The sequence below is a fragment of the Hemibagrus wyckioides genome, linkage group LG20 (genome assembly GCF_019097595.1).
Source record: "Hemibagrus wyckioides isolate EC202008001 linkage group LG20, SWU_Hwy_1.0, whole genome shotgun sequence".
NCBI lineage: Eukaryota > Metazoa > Chordata > Actinopteri > Siluriformes > Bagridae > Hemibagrus > Hemibagrus wyckioides.
This window is the reverse complement of record NC_080729.1, coordinates 14,306,117-14,322,617: the sequence shown is the minus strand read 5'-3', so window position 1 is coordinate 14,322,617 and position 16,501 is coordinate 14,306,117. Positions and strand designations below refer to the sequence as shown.

General features: G+C 38.2%; 1 protein-coding gene across 1 annotated transcript in view; it reads right to left on the bottom strand.

Moving 5' to 3' along the window:
* The window catches only part of LOC131370557 (potassium/sodium hyperpolarization-activated cyclic nucleotide-gated channel 2-like), a 72,574-nt gene that overhangs the window by 44,724 nt on the left and 11,349 nt on the right, over window positions 1–16,501 (bottom strand). The window contains exon 3 of the mRNA XM_058417903.1: window positions 10,137–10,298. Coding sequence (XP_058273886.1) covers window positions 10,137–10,298 — 162 coding nt within the window. The remainder of the gene's footprint in view (window positions 1–10,136; window positions 10,299–16,501) is intronic.

Here is a 16,501-nt window from a genome sequence, read left to right as displayed (position 1 = left end):
TCTTCATTAAGCAAAGAATGTAACTGGTGGCAAATATCTGTTCCAAAAGCAATAATACACTGAACTGTAGGATGTGATGTTATAGGATGCCTTTGATTCCTTTCCTATAATCACAGACTGGTGTTTTTTATTCATCTGTTCAGTCTCCAGGGACCATGCTAGCAGGAGGAGCATCCCAGCAGGTATGGTGTGTGTCTGTGGTACCAGACAGAAGAGACTGCAGCTTTATCTCCAGGGTTTTCCCTCAGCAAGTGGTCCACTGCTTCCTCAAGTCAACATTCATTAGCTCTTATCATATCCTCAGAGATTCTACTAATAGGGTGTGTTCATGTCATGGGATGGATACATTCAAACGGGATTGTGTGTGTGTGTGTGTGTGTGCTTCAGTGGTTTTTCTGTGGAGCTTCATCACTGATTAACAGTCGCTACTATAAATGTTGTCAGTGAAGGTGTTCATTCATTCAGACCATTAGTCATGCAGACGCAGTCGCTAACTTGAGTTATAGCGTTGAAGACGTTTCGCTACTTATCCGAAAATCTTAATCTGTTTCTCTTCCCTTGTATAAATGGAAAAACGTCAGCTTAATTATGACACTAAAGCTTAAGGTATGGACATAACTGATGCTGGAGGGACCTTCTGAAAAAGTCCATATATAAAAGCAAGCAAGAGTAAATGTTTTCATTTTTTTTTAAAAAAATGAATAAATAAATATAAATTAGTTCCACACTTAGAAGTTCAGGGTGTTTTGTCTGTAATAAATGCCTCGATGATAAAAAAAAAATTCATGGGTCCACATTGTTATCTGAATTCCTGTGAGCTTTCTTTTCTGCAAACCCATAATAATGAGTTTAAAATTCTAAATCAATCAAGCTCAAGTAATGTATGTGAGTATAAAATGATGTCCATTGTATCAGCCCTAATCAGTGAAATTTAATCAGCCTGAAGCTTTCCACTCTGGTGTACTTTCTTTTTCTTTTTAAGTGCCTACAATAAAGGCTTAATGTAAGTAATGTAGGCCATCAAGACTTCTAAACTATGTGTCTATCCACGTACATAATTGCTGGAAGCGTTTAAAAAGCTGAAGTGGATATAAATGCTGGTTAAAATTGATTAGTATTAGAACAGTATCTGAGTTAATGTGCTAATCTGCTCAAAAAACACTTATAATGGACATACTGCACAGCTAATACTGTTGTCCATAATCTTGCACATTACTTCTGTAGTAAATATTTAAAAACGTATTAAAAACTACGTCGTATTTATATCGTCGTTGCACTTCAGGTTAGAAGCTAACCGCATTTCATTGTACACAGCACTAATATTTGCCTTATTGTCAGGATTTTATGAGCTCAAATCCAGACAATCCTTTAGCCATCCATGACTAGGACCCAGGAGAGCAAACTGTCTATATGCTGTCAGGGTTGGGAGAGATGGTGCACTGCTTCTCCTGTCAATCACAGTGACCTTGTCAGGAGATAGGACTTTCCTTTTCTGAGTGTGTTAAACTTCCCTGTGACGCATTAGAGGAAGCAGTATTAGCCTTCACTATCCGTGTGGTATACAAGAAAGACTAGATGGTGAGCTGGTGACTAAAACAGGGAAGAAAACCCAAATTCCATGAGGCACTTCATACAGACTTTAACTGCACAGTTCTGGTTGGTCAGAAAGTGCTTGTTTAATATGCTATTACAAAGTTTTCAACGAAATATTTAATGCGCAGAGTCATGGTCCTCCACACCAAACTCCCTCATCCATGTCTTTATGGACCTTGCTTTGTGCACTGGTGTGCAGTCATGTTGGAACAGGAAGGGGTCATCCCCAAACTGTTCCCATAAAGTTGGGAGCATATAATTGTCCAAAATGTCTTGGTATGCAGAAGCATTAAGAGTTCACTTCACTGGAACTAAGGGGCCGAGCCCAACCCCTGAATTCAATTACGTGGAGGGGTGTCCCAAAACTTTTGCCAATATAGTGTATTGTTGTTTCCATAGTAATAACTTACACAAGTACTTGTATGGTGAATCCTACACAACAGATTTAAAATCTGATATGCTAAAGCTTTCAGTAATGTTTATTAAGCATCTTTGGAAGGAGTCTCTGATTCCCTGGTGGTCCAGTGGCAGGATCTCACGCTCTCACTGCTGCAGCCAGGGTCCTGGACAGGGAACCAATCCAGCCAGTGAGGGGTTAACTCTCAGTGCAAGCCTGGATAAAATGGGAGGGTTGCAACAGGAAGGGCACCTGGCGTAAAACCTGTGCCAAATCACACTATGCAAATCAGGTGACCCTGAATAAGGAGCGGCAGAACAACAAAGGAAGGGATCCCCAGTGACAGTCTATGTATTAATGCTATTTTTTTTACATTTAACTAAAACCTTTTCAACCATCCCGAGCCTTTAACGGTTATTGTGACTAAAATTAGAAAAATCTGCAACTGATCTTCAATAGAGACCATCATTGTTGTTTTTTTTCTGAATCAGAATTGAACTCAGAACATTACAGCTCATTGCAGCGTTGGAAAACAAGTGTTATGCTGGGGGGGGGAGCAGAACATTGACAAGAAATTTATGACACGTAGCAAAGTTAGAACTGCTGCCATGGAACGAGGCTGAAGAGAAAGATTTCACAGATGATTGCAGCTATGAGACAGCTGTCTTTTAAACACAGTGTCTCTACAGCACAATGCGTTTGACAAGGCCTGAGGCAAACTCTGACATATTGTTGGGGATTTCAAACATATTCCACTAAATGCTGCAGAACACAGCAAGTGGTTTGCAAACGCAAAAAAATCTTTATATAGGGTAAAATATGAGCGTATTTCAGACTGAACTCTCATGTAACACATAGATTGCTGTTATTGATTGTTAACCGAATGATCCAACAAATATAAAATACACAAACAATAGGATGACACACCCATGATGATTCGATGCCAGAGGGAAGGCTTGGCTACTTCATCTACTTTGCAATTTCGATTTGAAAACTATTCTTAAAATAGTCATGTTCCATCCATAATGTGTTAAACTCAGATTTTTTATATATACCAGATGTTTCATATAACACATTGAGATGGCGGATAGAATGCAACAGGTCCTGACTTGTCAGGTATAGCAGCAGCGCAATATAGTTCAATACATTTATTACAATGGAGAAGGAAAGCCATAAGTTTTTATTTTTTATTAATTTAATTATTTGCCATGGCGCACAAAGATTAGAATGTATTATTATTATTATTATTATAACAATAAAAATATAATAATAATAATAACAATAATAATAATATTAATTATTAATAATAATATTAATAATAATATTTATTTATATATTTATATATATATATATATATATATATATATATATATATATTTATATATATATATATATATATATATATATATATATATATATATATATATATATATATATATATTATTATTATTATTATTATTATTATTATTATTATTATTATTATTATTATTATTAGTACTAGTACTAGTAGTAGTAGTTGTAGTATTATTGTGGATGAAAAGGACATCTGTGGTTTAAGTGACTGGGTAAACGCAAGGCCTAAAATATCTCTCAGTATTTTTAACATGAAGATAGAATATGAATAATGATAGAATAGAAGATAGATATATGGATAGATAGAAGATAGAATAATGCATTTAACAGAAAAGGGAACTGCTTTATGGTCTGCTTACATAACGTTACTGATAATGTTACTCATAATGCAGATTATGTTGTTGTTGTTGTTGTTGTTGTTGTTGTTGTTTCGGCTGCTCCCTGTTTGGGGTCGCCACAGCAGATCATTTGGTCCGCAGTTTTCATTTTGGCACAGGTTTTACACAGGATTTACGCCCTTCCTGATGCAACCCTCCCATTTTATCCGGGCTTGGAACCTGCACTGAGAGTTAACTCGTCAGTGGTCGAGTTAGCTCCCTGACCGGGAATCGAACCCGGGCCTTGGCAATGAGAGCACAGGATCTTTCAAAAAAATATGCTCTGTATTTATTAAAATTATAGAAGTGTTATATATTGAATATGTAAATAAAATTTAAATTCACAGTGAGTTTGGAATTAAACACGGGGGGCTTTAATAGGAAAATAATCAACATGGTGGTGTAGTGATTAATTTTACCTTCCCAAAGTTGATTCTTTTCCAAAAAGATTTTATTTTTATGACAGCAATTTGTCAGCGATTACAATTTGTTATTATTTATCATGTCAACCAAATGAGGATGAGGTTAAAATAGGGATAAAATTGTAACTTTAATTACATTTTTTTTCCTGCTCTGCTCTGTTTCTCTACTTCTATAAACCTGCTTTGAGACAATGTCCATTGCTAAAAGCGCTATATAAATAAATTGAATTAAATTGAATTGAATGTCATAAAAATATCATATGCTTATTTATTTAAATTTACATTTTAATGATGTGAAAAATCAGTTACGTCCTGATTACAGCAGCTAGAAACGGCCGCTTTCTCACCAGCCTCTCTATTATTCTCTCTGTTAACGTTAATAAGACCAAATTTAGCCTGACAAAGCACAATGTCCTCCTTCCTAAAGACTTTCCTGTGTCACAAAACTGCAAGTCACAGCTTAACTCTGACTGTTTCAAAGCGCTGACACTGGGTTCCTAACAGAAACGTCACCAAATCAGTGATAACACGTTTCACCTTATGTGTCACTTCCACTAAACATATCCCTGTGTATATTGTTAGTATAAAAACTATAAGATATTAAAATGAGTGCATTAACATAAACCTTGCTGCAGGACTATTGCTACAGCTGCTGTTTACTCACATCCTTAGAAGTGAGAATTCAACAGTGGATGCTGTATATGTAAATAATAAGTAAGGAATAAAACCCTCGGGGGTGTGCTCTTATAGGAAATTGATCAATATGGTGATTGTATTTATTATTTTTCTGTATTTAGTATTTTTCTGCTATATTTTGTTATATTGTTATATTCTGCTATATTTTATATTTTATATAAATATTTTATATTTTGTTATTTGATATATTTTTTGTTATATTTTATATTTTGTTATTTGATATTTTTTTGTTATATTTGTCTACCCTAATTTGGGTATTTTAGTATTTTTCTGCTATATTTTATATTGTTATATTCTGCTATATTTGGTAATGTTTTATATTTTGTTATTTGATATATTTTTTGTTATATTTTATATTTTGTTATTTGATATATTTTTTGTTATATTTGTCTACCCTAATTTGGGTATTTTAGTATTTTTCTGCTATATTTTGTTATATTCTGCTATATTTGGTAATATTTTATATTTTGTTATTTGATATATTTTTTGTTATATTTTATATTTTGTTATTTGATATATTTTTTGTTACATTTGTCTACCCTAATTTGGGTATTTTAGTATTTTTCTGCTATATTTTGTTATATTGTTATATTCTGCTATATTTGGTAATATTTTATATTTTGTTATTTGATATATTTTTTGTTATATTTTTGTATCCTAATTTGGGTATTTTAGTATTTTTGTTATATTCCTTCCTATTTTATCTATTACCTGTGTTTGTGGATACTGCTGGAAGCTATGAATTTCCCTTTGGGATGAATAAAGTATCTATCTATCTATCTATCTATCTATCTATCTATCTATCTATCTATCTATCTATCTATCTATCTATCTATCTATCTATCTATCTATCTATCTATCTATCTATCTATCTATCTATCTATCTATCTATCTATCTATCTATCTGGCGTGACTATTACTATAATCTCTAAATTATTTTCCAAAAGTTTCCTTCATCTTAAACCACAGCTATCTGTCAATTTCTCATTAATTACATAATGAATAAAGCATGTGATGGTTGAGATGGATGATAGAATTTGTCCAAGTCTAGTGTGGTTCTGATTCAGAACAGGCCTGGTTTGATTGAGGCCATGATCAAGGCTGAAATGCACGTCAGCTTTCCTCTGAGAGTGTTGAACTTCCCTGTGGCGCATTAGTTCGAAAAAAATAAATGCAGCACTCAGAGGAAGCAGTATTAGCCTTCACCATCTGTGTGGCATAACAGAGAGAACGGCTGATGGGCTGGTGACCGAAACTGGGGAGAAAATCTAAATTCAATAAGATGGAGACTTTAATTGTACATATACTAGAGCACTCTGATTGGTCAGAAGGTGCTTGGTTAATATTCTATAACAGACGTTTTTAGAGGAAATATTGCTTATTCTAATATATTGTTGTTTCCATAGTAACGCAAGGACTTGTACAGTGACTCCTCCACAAAATATGATATGCCAAAGCCTGGCTTGATTGAGGTCGTGATCAAGGATGAAATGCACATCATCTAAGACAACTGTATCTTTCCTCACCGTTTCCACACACTCTGAGGAAAGCTCAGGTTATAGGTTATCTGCCATCTTCCACATACCTGAGCTTAGTGATGCGTCTGATATGACTAGTGTCACTGTGACTGACAGGGGAGACAGGAATGCCATTCTTCCCACAGAGTGATATGGCTACAGGTCACAGATGGCTGTGGCATCAGCCGGATTGAAATGTTAAGGTTAAGAGTCTCTGACTTATCAGTGTTGGCAAAAAAAAAAAGAAAGAAAGAAATAAATCTGCTTGTACTCCTCGTGTAAGTCAGTAAACTCTGTCATTGAAGCATATGTGATTATCTCTTGTGTACAAATCTAAAAAGACAAATCTATCCAGAAAACATACATGGAATTTGTAAATAGTGTGTGTGTGTGTGTGTGTGTGTGTGTGTGTGTGTGTGTGTGTGTGTGTGACAGATTGGCCTCCCGCTGTGAGAAGCTGTGAGGACGTCTAACAGGTCCTGGCATCCTAATGCGGTACACAAATAAAGACAGATGTCCGTCTCGTGTGTGTGTGTGTGTGTGTGTAAACCAATGTACCAAATTATCCACCACTCTATGAATAACTCAAAAAAACCTGGTTGAGCCAATTCACACATCTTTCCCTCTCAGTAACCTTCTCTCTCTGACCCGTCTCTTCCCTCCTCTCTGAACTTTCCCTCTGATGTATTTTTTCCCCCTGAAACCCTTCCTGTCTGATCTCCAGAGGATACATTTCATGATGACGTACGAGACTGCTGCATGACACTCAAACGGTTATCGCTAAGAGCTTCATCGAAGAAGAGTGATACAGGTGAAATTGAAGCGAATTGATAAGAAAAGCATATTAGGGCTAAATCCTGCTAATAGTCTTAACTGAGACAAATTTGAACTCAATGAGAACTTGTGTGTGGGATTTGACATTTTTATGTGGATGCTGGTTTATGGTCATTTTTACAAACCATCCAGTCAAGACTTGGACCAAATAAATCCTACATCCCTTTAGTTCTTTCTTTCTGACACTTGAAAGGAAGTGAACTTTTGGAAGACTCAAAGCATTTACATTGTTCTGCATGTAATATGAAGATAAAACATCTTCTATCAGAGCCTAAGAATCTCAAAGCTCTGGATTACTGATTCCTTACTGAAGTCAGGGTTCAAACTTCAGCACTGCACAGATGCTACTGTTGGGCTCTCCTTCAAGAGTCGTATCATGCCTGACCCTGTGCTCTGACCCTAACATCCTAACAAGCTGAGATATGCAAAGAAAATAATTGTTACTGTGCTGTAATGTGCAGTATATGTGACAAATAAAAGCTCCTCCTTCTTCTTCTTCCTCTTCCCTTTCTTCAGGTTTACTTCAGTATCTAATTTACTATTCAAGCATAACATTATGAGCACTGATAACACTGATGATCTCCTCATCATGGCACCTGTTAGTGGGTGGGATATATTAGGCAGCAAGTGAACATTTTGTCCTCAAATTTGATGTGTTAGAAGCAGGAAAAATGGGCAAGCGTAAGGATTTGAGCGAGGGCCAAATTGTGATGGCTAGACGACTGGATCAGAGCATCTCCAAAACTGCCGCTCTGCAGTGGTCAGTATCTATCAAAAGTATCCTGTAAATATCCTTCAAATCCTGTAAGTTGAGAGGTGGGGCCAATGGAGGATCTGCTGCTAACATCTTGGTGCCAGATACCACAGCACACCCTCAGGGATCTAGTGGAGTCCATGCCTCAGTGGGTCAGGGCTGTTTTGGCAGAAAAATGGGGACCAACACAATATTAGGCAGGTGGTCATAATTTTACGCCTGATCGGTGTACATATTAAGTCTACTTAAAAAAGTAGCACTAATAAGTTGTGGTAACTCATCATCTAAACTCATATCCAAGGATTTAATCCTATAAATGTGCACATAATTCAGTTCAATTCCATTTTATTTCTATAACCCATTAAACAACAAGACACTGTCACTAAACAGCTTTATAAGAATACATACATTCAGGATGCACATTATACATTTTAAATTTATTCCTAATGAGCAAACCAGAAGTGATATTGGTGAGAAAATGAAATTCCACTGAGATCATATAAGGACGAAACCTTCAGAGGAATCAAATTCAAGGAAACCCTTATCTGGGTCCATTCTTAAAATGAGCTTAAACGTAATGTAATGTGATGAAGCTGAGCCCGAACACACAGAACGTTCCCTTTTCACCGACTCTGAATACAGCAACTCTCTCCAGCATAAAGGAGAGAATCCAGTGAGCTCCCAGAATCCTACAGCTCACTACAATATGTTGCTGTCAAATTATGATGTACCCTAGACAGTACAGAATACCCACAATGCACTGTGTTGAATGTGGAGAACAGGGAGTAGCATCATTTCAAACGCAGGTCAGGTTTCACAGCACTGCTGTTACACAGTGAGTCGGTCTGAACTGAGCGTCATTTGTTAAATCATTGCTTTTCCCATGCAACCTCAGTGATCCATTTTTAATAAGGCTTCAGAATTGGGGGAAGCAGTTACTATGTGACAAATCTGAATTAAAGTAATTTTATGAGGTGCACCCTGGCATAAATACAGATAATAAGGAATAGAGAGAGGTAAACAGAGAGCAATACTCATTATTATTATTATTATTATTAATTTTATTATTATTTATTTATTTATTATTGTTATTATTATTATTATTATTATTATTATTATTATTATTATTATTATTATTATTATTATTGAAACAGGAACTTTTTAAATCAAGGTAAATCAGAGGTGTGTGTGTGTGTATATGTGTCACCACTAAACAGGTTCTTTCATGTATGTTAAAAGGAGCAACAAAAAGAGCAGCTGCTCTGGCACGTCCCAGGTCTCCCACACAAACAAACACACACATACACACACACAAACACACACACACACTCTTTTATCTCTGCTGTCATCACCCTGCCTCGTTTCACCCCCGCACACAAAAACGAGGTGCATCACACCTCACACGATTCTCCCTTCTTCATCTTTCTGCTCATTATCATGATAAAGCCTGATAAACCATTAGAAGCCGAAAATAACTTCTCTCGCTCAACAAACCACCGTCCATCTCCTGTCTTTCAGACTCCGCACACTGGTAAATGAAGCTGAATTACAGTGTATGATCACTGCCAGTCGTACTCGAAGCTATAGCATCAATGCGTCTCAGTGCACTTAACTAACTGGAGTGCATGCCACTTATGAGTTACGTTAACTGAAAAGTCTCATGGTATGAGCAAAATTAACAACGTAAATGCTAGAAGACATTTCATCTTTGCAAATTACCCCTCGTGAGCTGTCCTCCCCTGCTTCAGGAAGCATTAATCTGTATATTCATGCCAAGGGAGCAGAATAAATCGAATTTAATTCAATTATATTATGCCACTCCTGTGTTAGGGCTCGGCTGGTGAGCTGATTTGCGTATTTAGCATCATTGTGCTAGCGGTAATGCATGCTGGGTGGGATTGGCTGTGGTTTCTCAGCGTACCTCGACCTATTGTTAATGACACATGCTCACAGCGTGTGGCAGGGTTCGGGAAATTTAAATGCTAAATAGACTATGGACTAAAAAAAAGACCACTTTGGTTCTGACGTGTATGACAGATGGTACAATGAGATTTTTTTAATAGATGCAAGCACAGCGATAAGCTCGAAATCCTTGATTAAAGATTTACAGAAAAAGGAAGAAGGAGAAGATCTGGGAAAAGTCAGAGACCGTGCAGAAATCAGCCAGGTCTGATCTGGTAACGGTTGCCTTACCACCATTTTGTTGAGTGAGACCCAGCAGTCGGAGGGGAAGTCCTGCAGCATGGGCACGAGGAACTGAAGACAGCCGTCCCAGTGGCACAGCAGCAGCATCATAGCGATCAGGTTGAAGATGCGCATCACGGCGCTCGCCAGGTCGTAGGTCATGTGGAAAATCTACAAGGAGAAACAACACAGCGATCTGTGAGTGCAGGATAGAGAACGAGTATACCCTACTCTACATCTGAGGATATATTCTTAAAATGTTTTGGAGCCAACATGTCAATTTTTAAAAGTAATCCAATTATTTACAGATTATTCAGTGTAGGCAGATGTATACCACCATAAACATTTATTTATTTATTTATTTATTTATTTATTTATTTATTTATTTAGGCTATTAGAGCTTACAACCCACAGGAACCAAATCAGTTGTTTTAAGTTTTTATTTTTGCATTATTTTTTTTATTTTTTTATGTTTGTTTGTTTGTTTGTTTGTTTTTGCACCATCACACTTTGTCTAATTTTAAATTTTAATATATTCATTAAATGTTTTTTCCAGGTCAGGTGAAATATGGAATCTATCCCAGAAACACGAGGTGGGAAAACACCCTAGATGAGATGAGACACACACACACACACACACACACACACATTTCTAGGAGCAATTTATCCTAGTTAATTTTCCTACTACTGGCATGTTTTTAAGGCGTGAGAGAAAACCAGAGTAAACCCAGAACATCCCAAACTCTGCAGATCGTAACCCGGGTTCAGGATCGAACCCAGAACTGAAGCTGTGAGGAGACAATGCTACCTGCTCCAACGGGTTTCAACCCAGTTACAATTACAATACTAAGTGATTAGATTCACAGTTCTGAAAAATAAATATGGTTCTTCATAGCAAAGTCATTTCTATCTTTCCTAAAATCCATGATTTTTTAGGCATTTTTTTTTTATTTAATTAAACGAACTAAATAATACTTTTCTATCAGATCATTATATGTTATGATAGCGTTCAAAGTGGATTTTTTTTCTTCAAAAAACCATTATGAATAAACATCCATCCATCGTCTATACCCGCTTATTCCTAATTAGGGTCACAGGGATCTTCTGGAGCCTATCCCAGCACACATTGGGCGAAAGTCAGGGGTACACCCTGGACAGGTCACCAGTCCATCACAGGGCCACATATATAGACAGACAACCACACACACACTCACGGGCAATTTAGAATTACCAATCAACCTAATGTATATGTTTTTGGACTGTGGGAGGAAACCGGAGTACCCGGAGTAAACCTATGCAGGCACAGGGAGAACATGCAAACTCCAACCCAGGACCTTCTTGCTGTGAGGCAACAGTGCTAACCACTAAGCCACTCATTATGAATAAACAATTTTCCTTAATACACAAAAGTAAATGTCCTACTATGACATACTACTATAGAAGCATTTCTAGCACTGTTCATTTTAAGAGTGAAAAAGCTTTATGAAGCAAACGCTTCTTTAGCTTTCGACGTTTTTAGAAGGAACGCCTTATTAAACAACCTGGACTAAACACACAGATCAAATCTGTGACTGATTAAAATAAGAAAAAGTTAAATGGATAGCAGGAGACTGTAGCAGGAGGAGTGGGATTTAACTGGAAAGGTTAAGGAATGAACTTGAAGGGTTTAACACATAACCCCTCTGAGTCCTGTTAGCATGTGTATATTTATCTGATCTAACACTTTCTATCTTGCTCTACGCAGTGTGTGTGTGTGTGTGTGTGTGTGTGAGTGAAAGCCAGATCCAAACACAAAGCAGCGAGCGAGCTGGAAAGCTGCAGCGTTATTTCGAAGATCTTTGAGAAACGTTTTCATTACGTTAATGACTGACTGCAATGCCAAGGGCACGAGCACAAAAAAAAAAAAGCTGGAGCATGCAGTAAAGCTCTTACTCTTTACCGTTTTCTGCCGTCTGCACAGAAACAGGAATATAAACACACCCTCCTGCTGCTGCTGCTGCTGCTGCTTCATCACTTTCAGGGTTAAGCTTTCTTGGTTTTAGTCTTGCTTTTCTTCATCTACTAACTTTTTCATATGAGAATGTTTCGGCTTCTTATGAGCTGTAAATTATTCTGTCATCTGAGCTTACTAGAAATTACACACCTTCTTTAGCTTGGGAAAATAAAACAAAAGCATGCTCAGAACTCGTATGGGTTTCATCAACGGGAAATCGTTCGTCCTGTACATGACTATTGGATAATAAAGCCTCAGGCAAGATGAGTGAAGGTTACTTAGAGAGATTTTCATAACAAACACATTTCCTGTCCTGTTTATTAGAGTCTACTTTAAAAAACCTGATACATCGAAGTTATGGTCCACTGCATGGCTGTAAAATGGTTGCTGTGATGTTCCTGTCTGTGGTCTACTTCCTACATTGTCTAATTATCTCACATTTTCTCACTGTTGGCTGATTCTGATCGGTCAGCAGCTCGGACGTCTGACTTGTGCAAGGTTTATTTTAATGTGCTCTTTTTGAAATATCTTCCTGTTTCTATAGCAACAACTGATACAAAGACGCGTGCACGTAAATTGTGTCTAGAGACTTCTAAAAAATTGCGGAACAAAATTAGATATGTAAGTTTTCTGCAGCTCTTGTGGGGTGTTCACGGTCTGCAGTGGTCAGTATCTATCAAAAGTGGTCCAAGGAAGGAACAGTGGTGAACCCGGCGACAGGGTCATGGGCGACCAAGGCTCATTGATGGACATGGGGAGTGAAGGCTGACCTGTGTGATCCGATCCAACAGACGAGCTACTGTTGCTCAAACTGCTGAAGAAGTTAATGCTGGTTCTGATAGAAAGGTGTCAGAATACACAGTGCATGAAGGGTCAGGGCTGTTTTGGCAACAAAAGGGGGACCAACACAATATCAGGAAATCAGCTAGTGCAACCAAAAACACCTGGGTTATAACCGAGAACATGTGTCTATCCTGCTGCTGTAGATGTAAAGTGTTGTGCTCTTAGCCTTACATTGTCTTCGGTCTTCCTCCAGAGCTGTGCTACATTTACGTGAATTGAGTGATTAGTACTGATTAATGTAACATCGCACCATCAAGCAGCCATCAGACACAGGACATTTGTTACCACACGACAGCACTTATCAATCAGTGATGTCCTACATTTTACTCGCAGCTCCCTGACTGACTGAAACAAGCACAGCCCATAAAACTGCTTAGCTATATATTAGCTTCAATCATCCAAACAATTGCATTGTTTGCAAACTGTTTCTCCTGGTTGCTGAAATAAACGTAAGCAGGTCAGGAGGGAGCTGATGAATCTACTGCAAAGGTATAATCAGGCTTCAGCAGGTTGCCGTCGCTGACTCAGAATACAAATAAGTATATACTTCAGCATAAAAAAAAGAAAACAACTCAACAGGCCCACTGTTCTAAACGAGCGAATATAATAGAGCGTACTCAGGTTTAAAAGCAACGTGATGAACTGCAGAATGAATCAGAGCCACACTGAAGCCAAGGTTTCTCATCAGCGGACTTCATTTGACAGGTTAAAGCTTTAAAAGAGGAGAATTATTTTAGGCACGCGGATTGTGTAATGTATCACTGAGCTGTAGCACAAACAAAAACACTTTAGCATATATTGTAGGTGTACCTCTACCTCTGTATATGCTGTACATATTTTGTCTAAAAGTTCTAGCATTTTAAATACTAGCATTTGATAGTGATTGCTGATGTACTGGCCATGAGCCAAGAATGCAATTGCTTGTTGATGTCTTGATGAGACTAATGGTGTACTCCCTCTATCCCCCCGTTAGTCACCGTGATGTTAGACACCTGTGGGAGTCTGTGAGTTCAAGTATGTGTAAGAGGGCAGATAGCACTTTCCTCTGAGTGTGTGTTACACTGCCCTGTGATGCAGCATGAACAGCAGTTTATGTGTTTCTTTCGGTGGCTATGCATGGGGAGAGTGTGCAAGAATTAATTGATTACAAGCTTCGAGCTCTGAGGAAATCACACACTAGCAAAGTTTTACAGAAGGTTTTTTACACTAATTTGTTAAATTTCTTACCCACTATTATCTTTACATGACTCTAGACTAGGAAATATCAAAAATACACTGATCAGGCATAACATTATGACCACCTGCCTAATATTGTGTTGGTCCTCTTTTGCTGCCAAGATAGCTCTGACCCGTCATGCACTGTGTATTCTGACACCTTTCTATCAGAACCAGCATTAACTTCTTCAGCAGTTGAGCAACAGTAGCTCGTCTGTTGGATCGGATCACATGGGTCATCTTTTACTCCCCACGTCCATCAATGAGCCTCGGCTGCCCATGACCCTGTCTCCAGTTTGCCACTGTTCCCTCCTTGGACCACTGTTGATAGATACTGACCACTGCAGACCGGGAACACCCCACAAGAGCTGCAGTTTTGGAGATGCTCTGATCCAGTGGTCTAGCCATTTGTCCCTTGTCAAACTCGCTCAAAACCTCACACTTCTTCTAACACATCAACTTTGAGGACAAAATGTTCACTTGCTGCCTAATATATCCCACCCACTAACAGGTGCCATGATGAGGAGATCATCAGTGCTATTCACTTCACCTCTCAGTGCTCATAATGTTATGGCTGATCGGTGTATGTTACCCAATTTGGGCCAAAATGGGGGGGGGGCTATTTGCCAGAATTTAGCCACTAGAGTGATATCTGAAGGGATTTCCCAGACCACCACACAATTGAGCTGAACACATTTAAGTGTCAAATTCCTCAGTCATATGTTTCTATAAAATGTATAGTGTCAGCATGACATCCATCTATTCATATTATATTAGATTAGATTATCAAGGAAACTTATTTTAGTTTAGTCCAATGTTTTGCTCAGTTAAGGTTGTCTTAGTGGTACCTTAGATTTCAGTAAAGGCCATACAAGTACCTTGTCAATTATTGTAAAGCACCCTGAATGGGATGCACACACACACACACACACACACGCTCACAACTAACCAGAGAAGGAGGAAACCCACATTGATACTGACAACTTCCACACAGACAGTGTGATCTGTGACCTGGAGCTGTGAAACCGGCAACACTACCCACCATGCCACCCAATTAAACATATCACAATTAAATTAATAATAATAATAATAATAATAATAATAATAATAATAATAGCAGACAGAGTGGTTAGCTCTGTATGGTTGTCTTGCACCTCTGAGCTTGATTCCCGACTCTGCCCTGTCTGTGTGTGTGGAGATTGCATGTTCACCCCATGACTTTAGGGGTTCCCTTTAGTTACTCCACTTTGTTTCCCAGAGACATGTGCTGTGGGCTGATTCACGTCTCTACATTAGTTGTAATGTCTGACAGTGTACATTCGGGCCCTGGGATAGGTTGGCACCCTGTCCAGGGCATCCTACCTTGTGCCCAGAGTCTTCTGAGATAAACACCAATCTCTGTGTGACTCTGTGTAGGATTAGAGCTAGAGGAAATGGATGGATGGATAATAATAAAAACGTATATTACAGTAAAACCTTAATGTATCGGTGGTGAAGGTCCCTTTCCATTGAAAAGGACAGAAGGGTGACTGACAAATATACCAGCAGATGGCTGCTGTCAGTAAGGATACACAGACAGGTGTAAGTGTACCTGATAATATGACAGCACCATATTGTATTCCGTATATAAAATTGCATCCTTCATCCGTTTTATAATATTCAAATTTCTGCATTTTCTGCACAATCTTGTGTTCTGATTCACGTCTGACTCACCAAGCTGAATCACCTCATCAGCTATTTGTATTTATTCTGTTTCCTCTTTGTAACTCCATATGTTGAAAGCACCTTTATTACATCCACATGTCCTTGGAGTCACCAACAGCCCATTTCCAGCTGGATTCTGGACCGTGCGCTGGCTCAAGTGGCCAATCAGGTTCTCAGAGGTCAGAGCTGAGTGTCTGAGCGGAAGGGAGGAGCGGAAGGCTCTGGGTGGCGGGACACAGGATTATACAGTTAAAGTAATTACAGCAGAGCACAGCCCTGTCACTGCACTCTGAATGATAATCACTAATGCCCCTGAATGAGTCCAGCATGTAATTTACCAATTTACTGGAGGTGACAAAAAAGCGAGAGTTCAACATTCTCAGATAGGTTAATACGCCTACTGAAAGCTGTTAAAATGACATCCACCTCGTGTATGAAGATGAGTGAATTCAGTTATGATTCAGCTATGTAGCTGTGTTATATCCTGTAAGGCTCAACTACTGGGTCATGTCATGTTGCAGAATGTTCTTGCTGGCAGGTTTTTCTCACTGCTGTCTCTCTCTCTCTCTCTCTCTCTCTCTCTCGTTTGATCACTGTTCACACCTGCTTGCTTTAATTA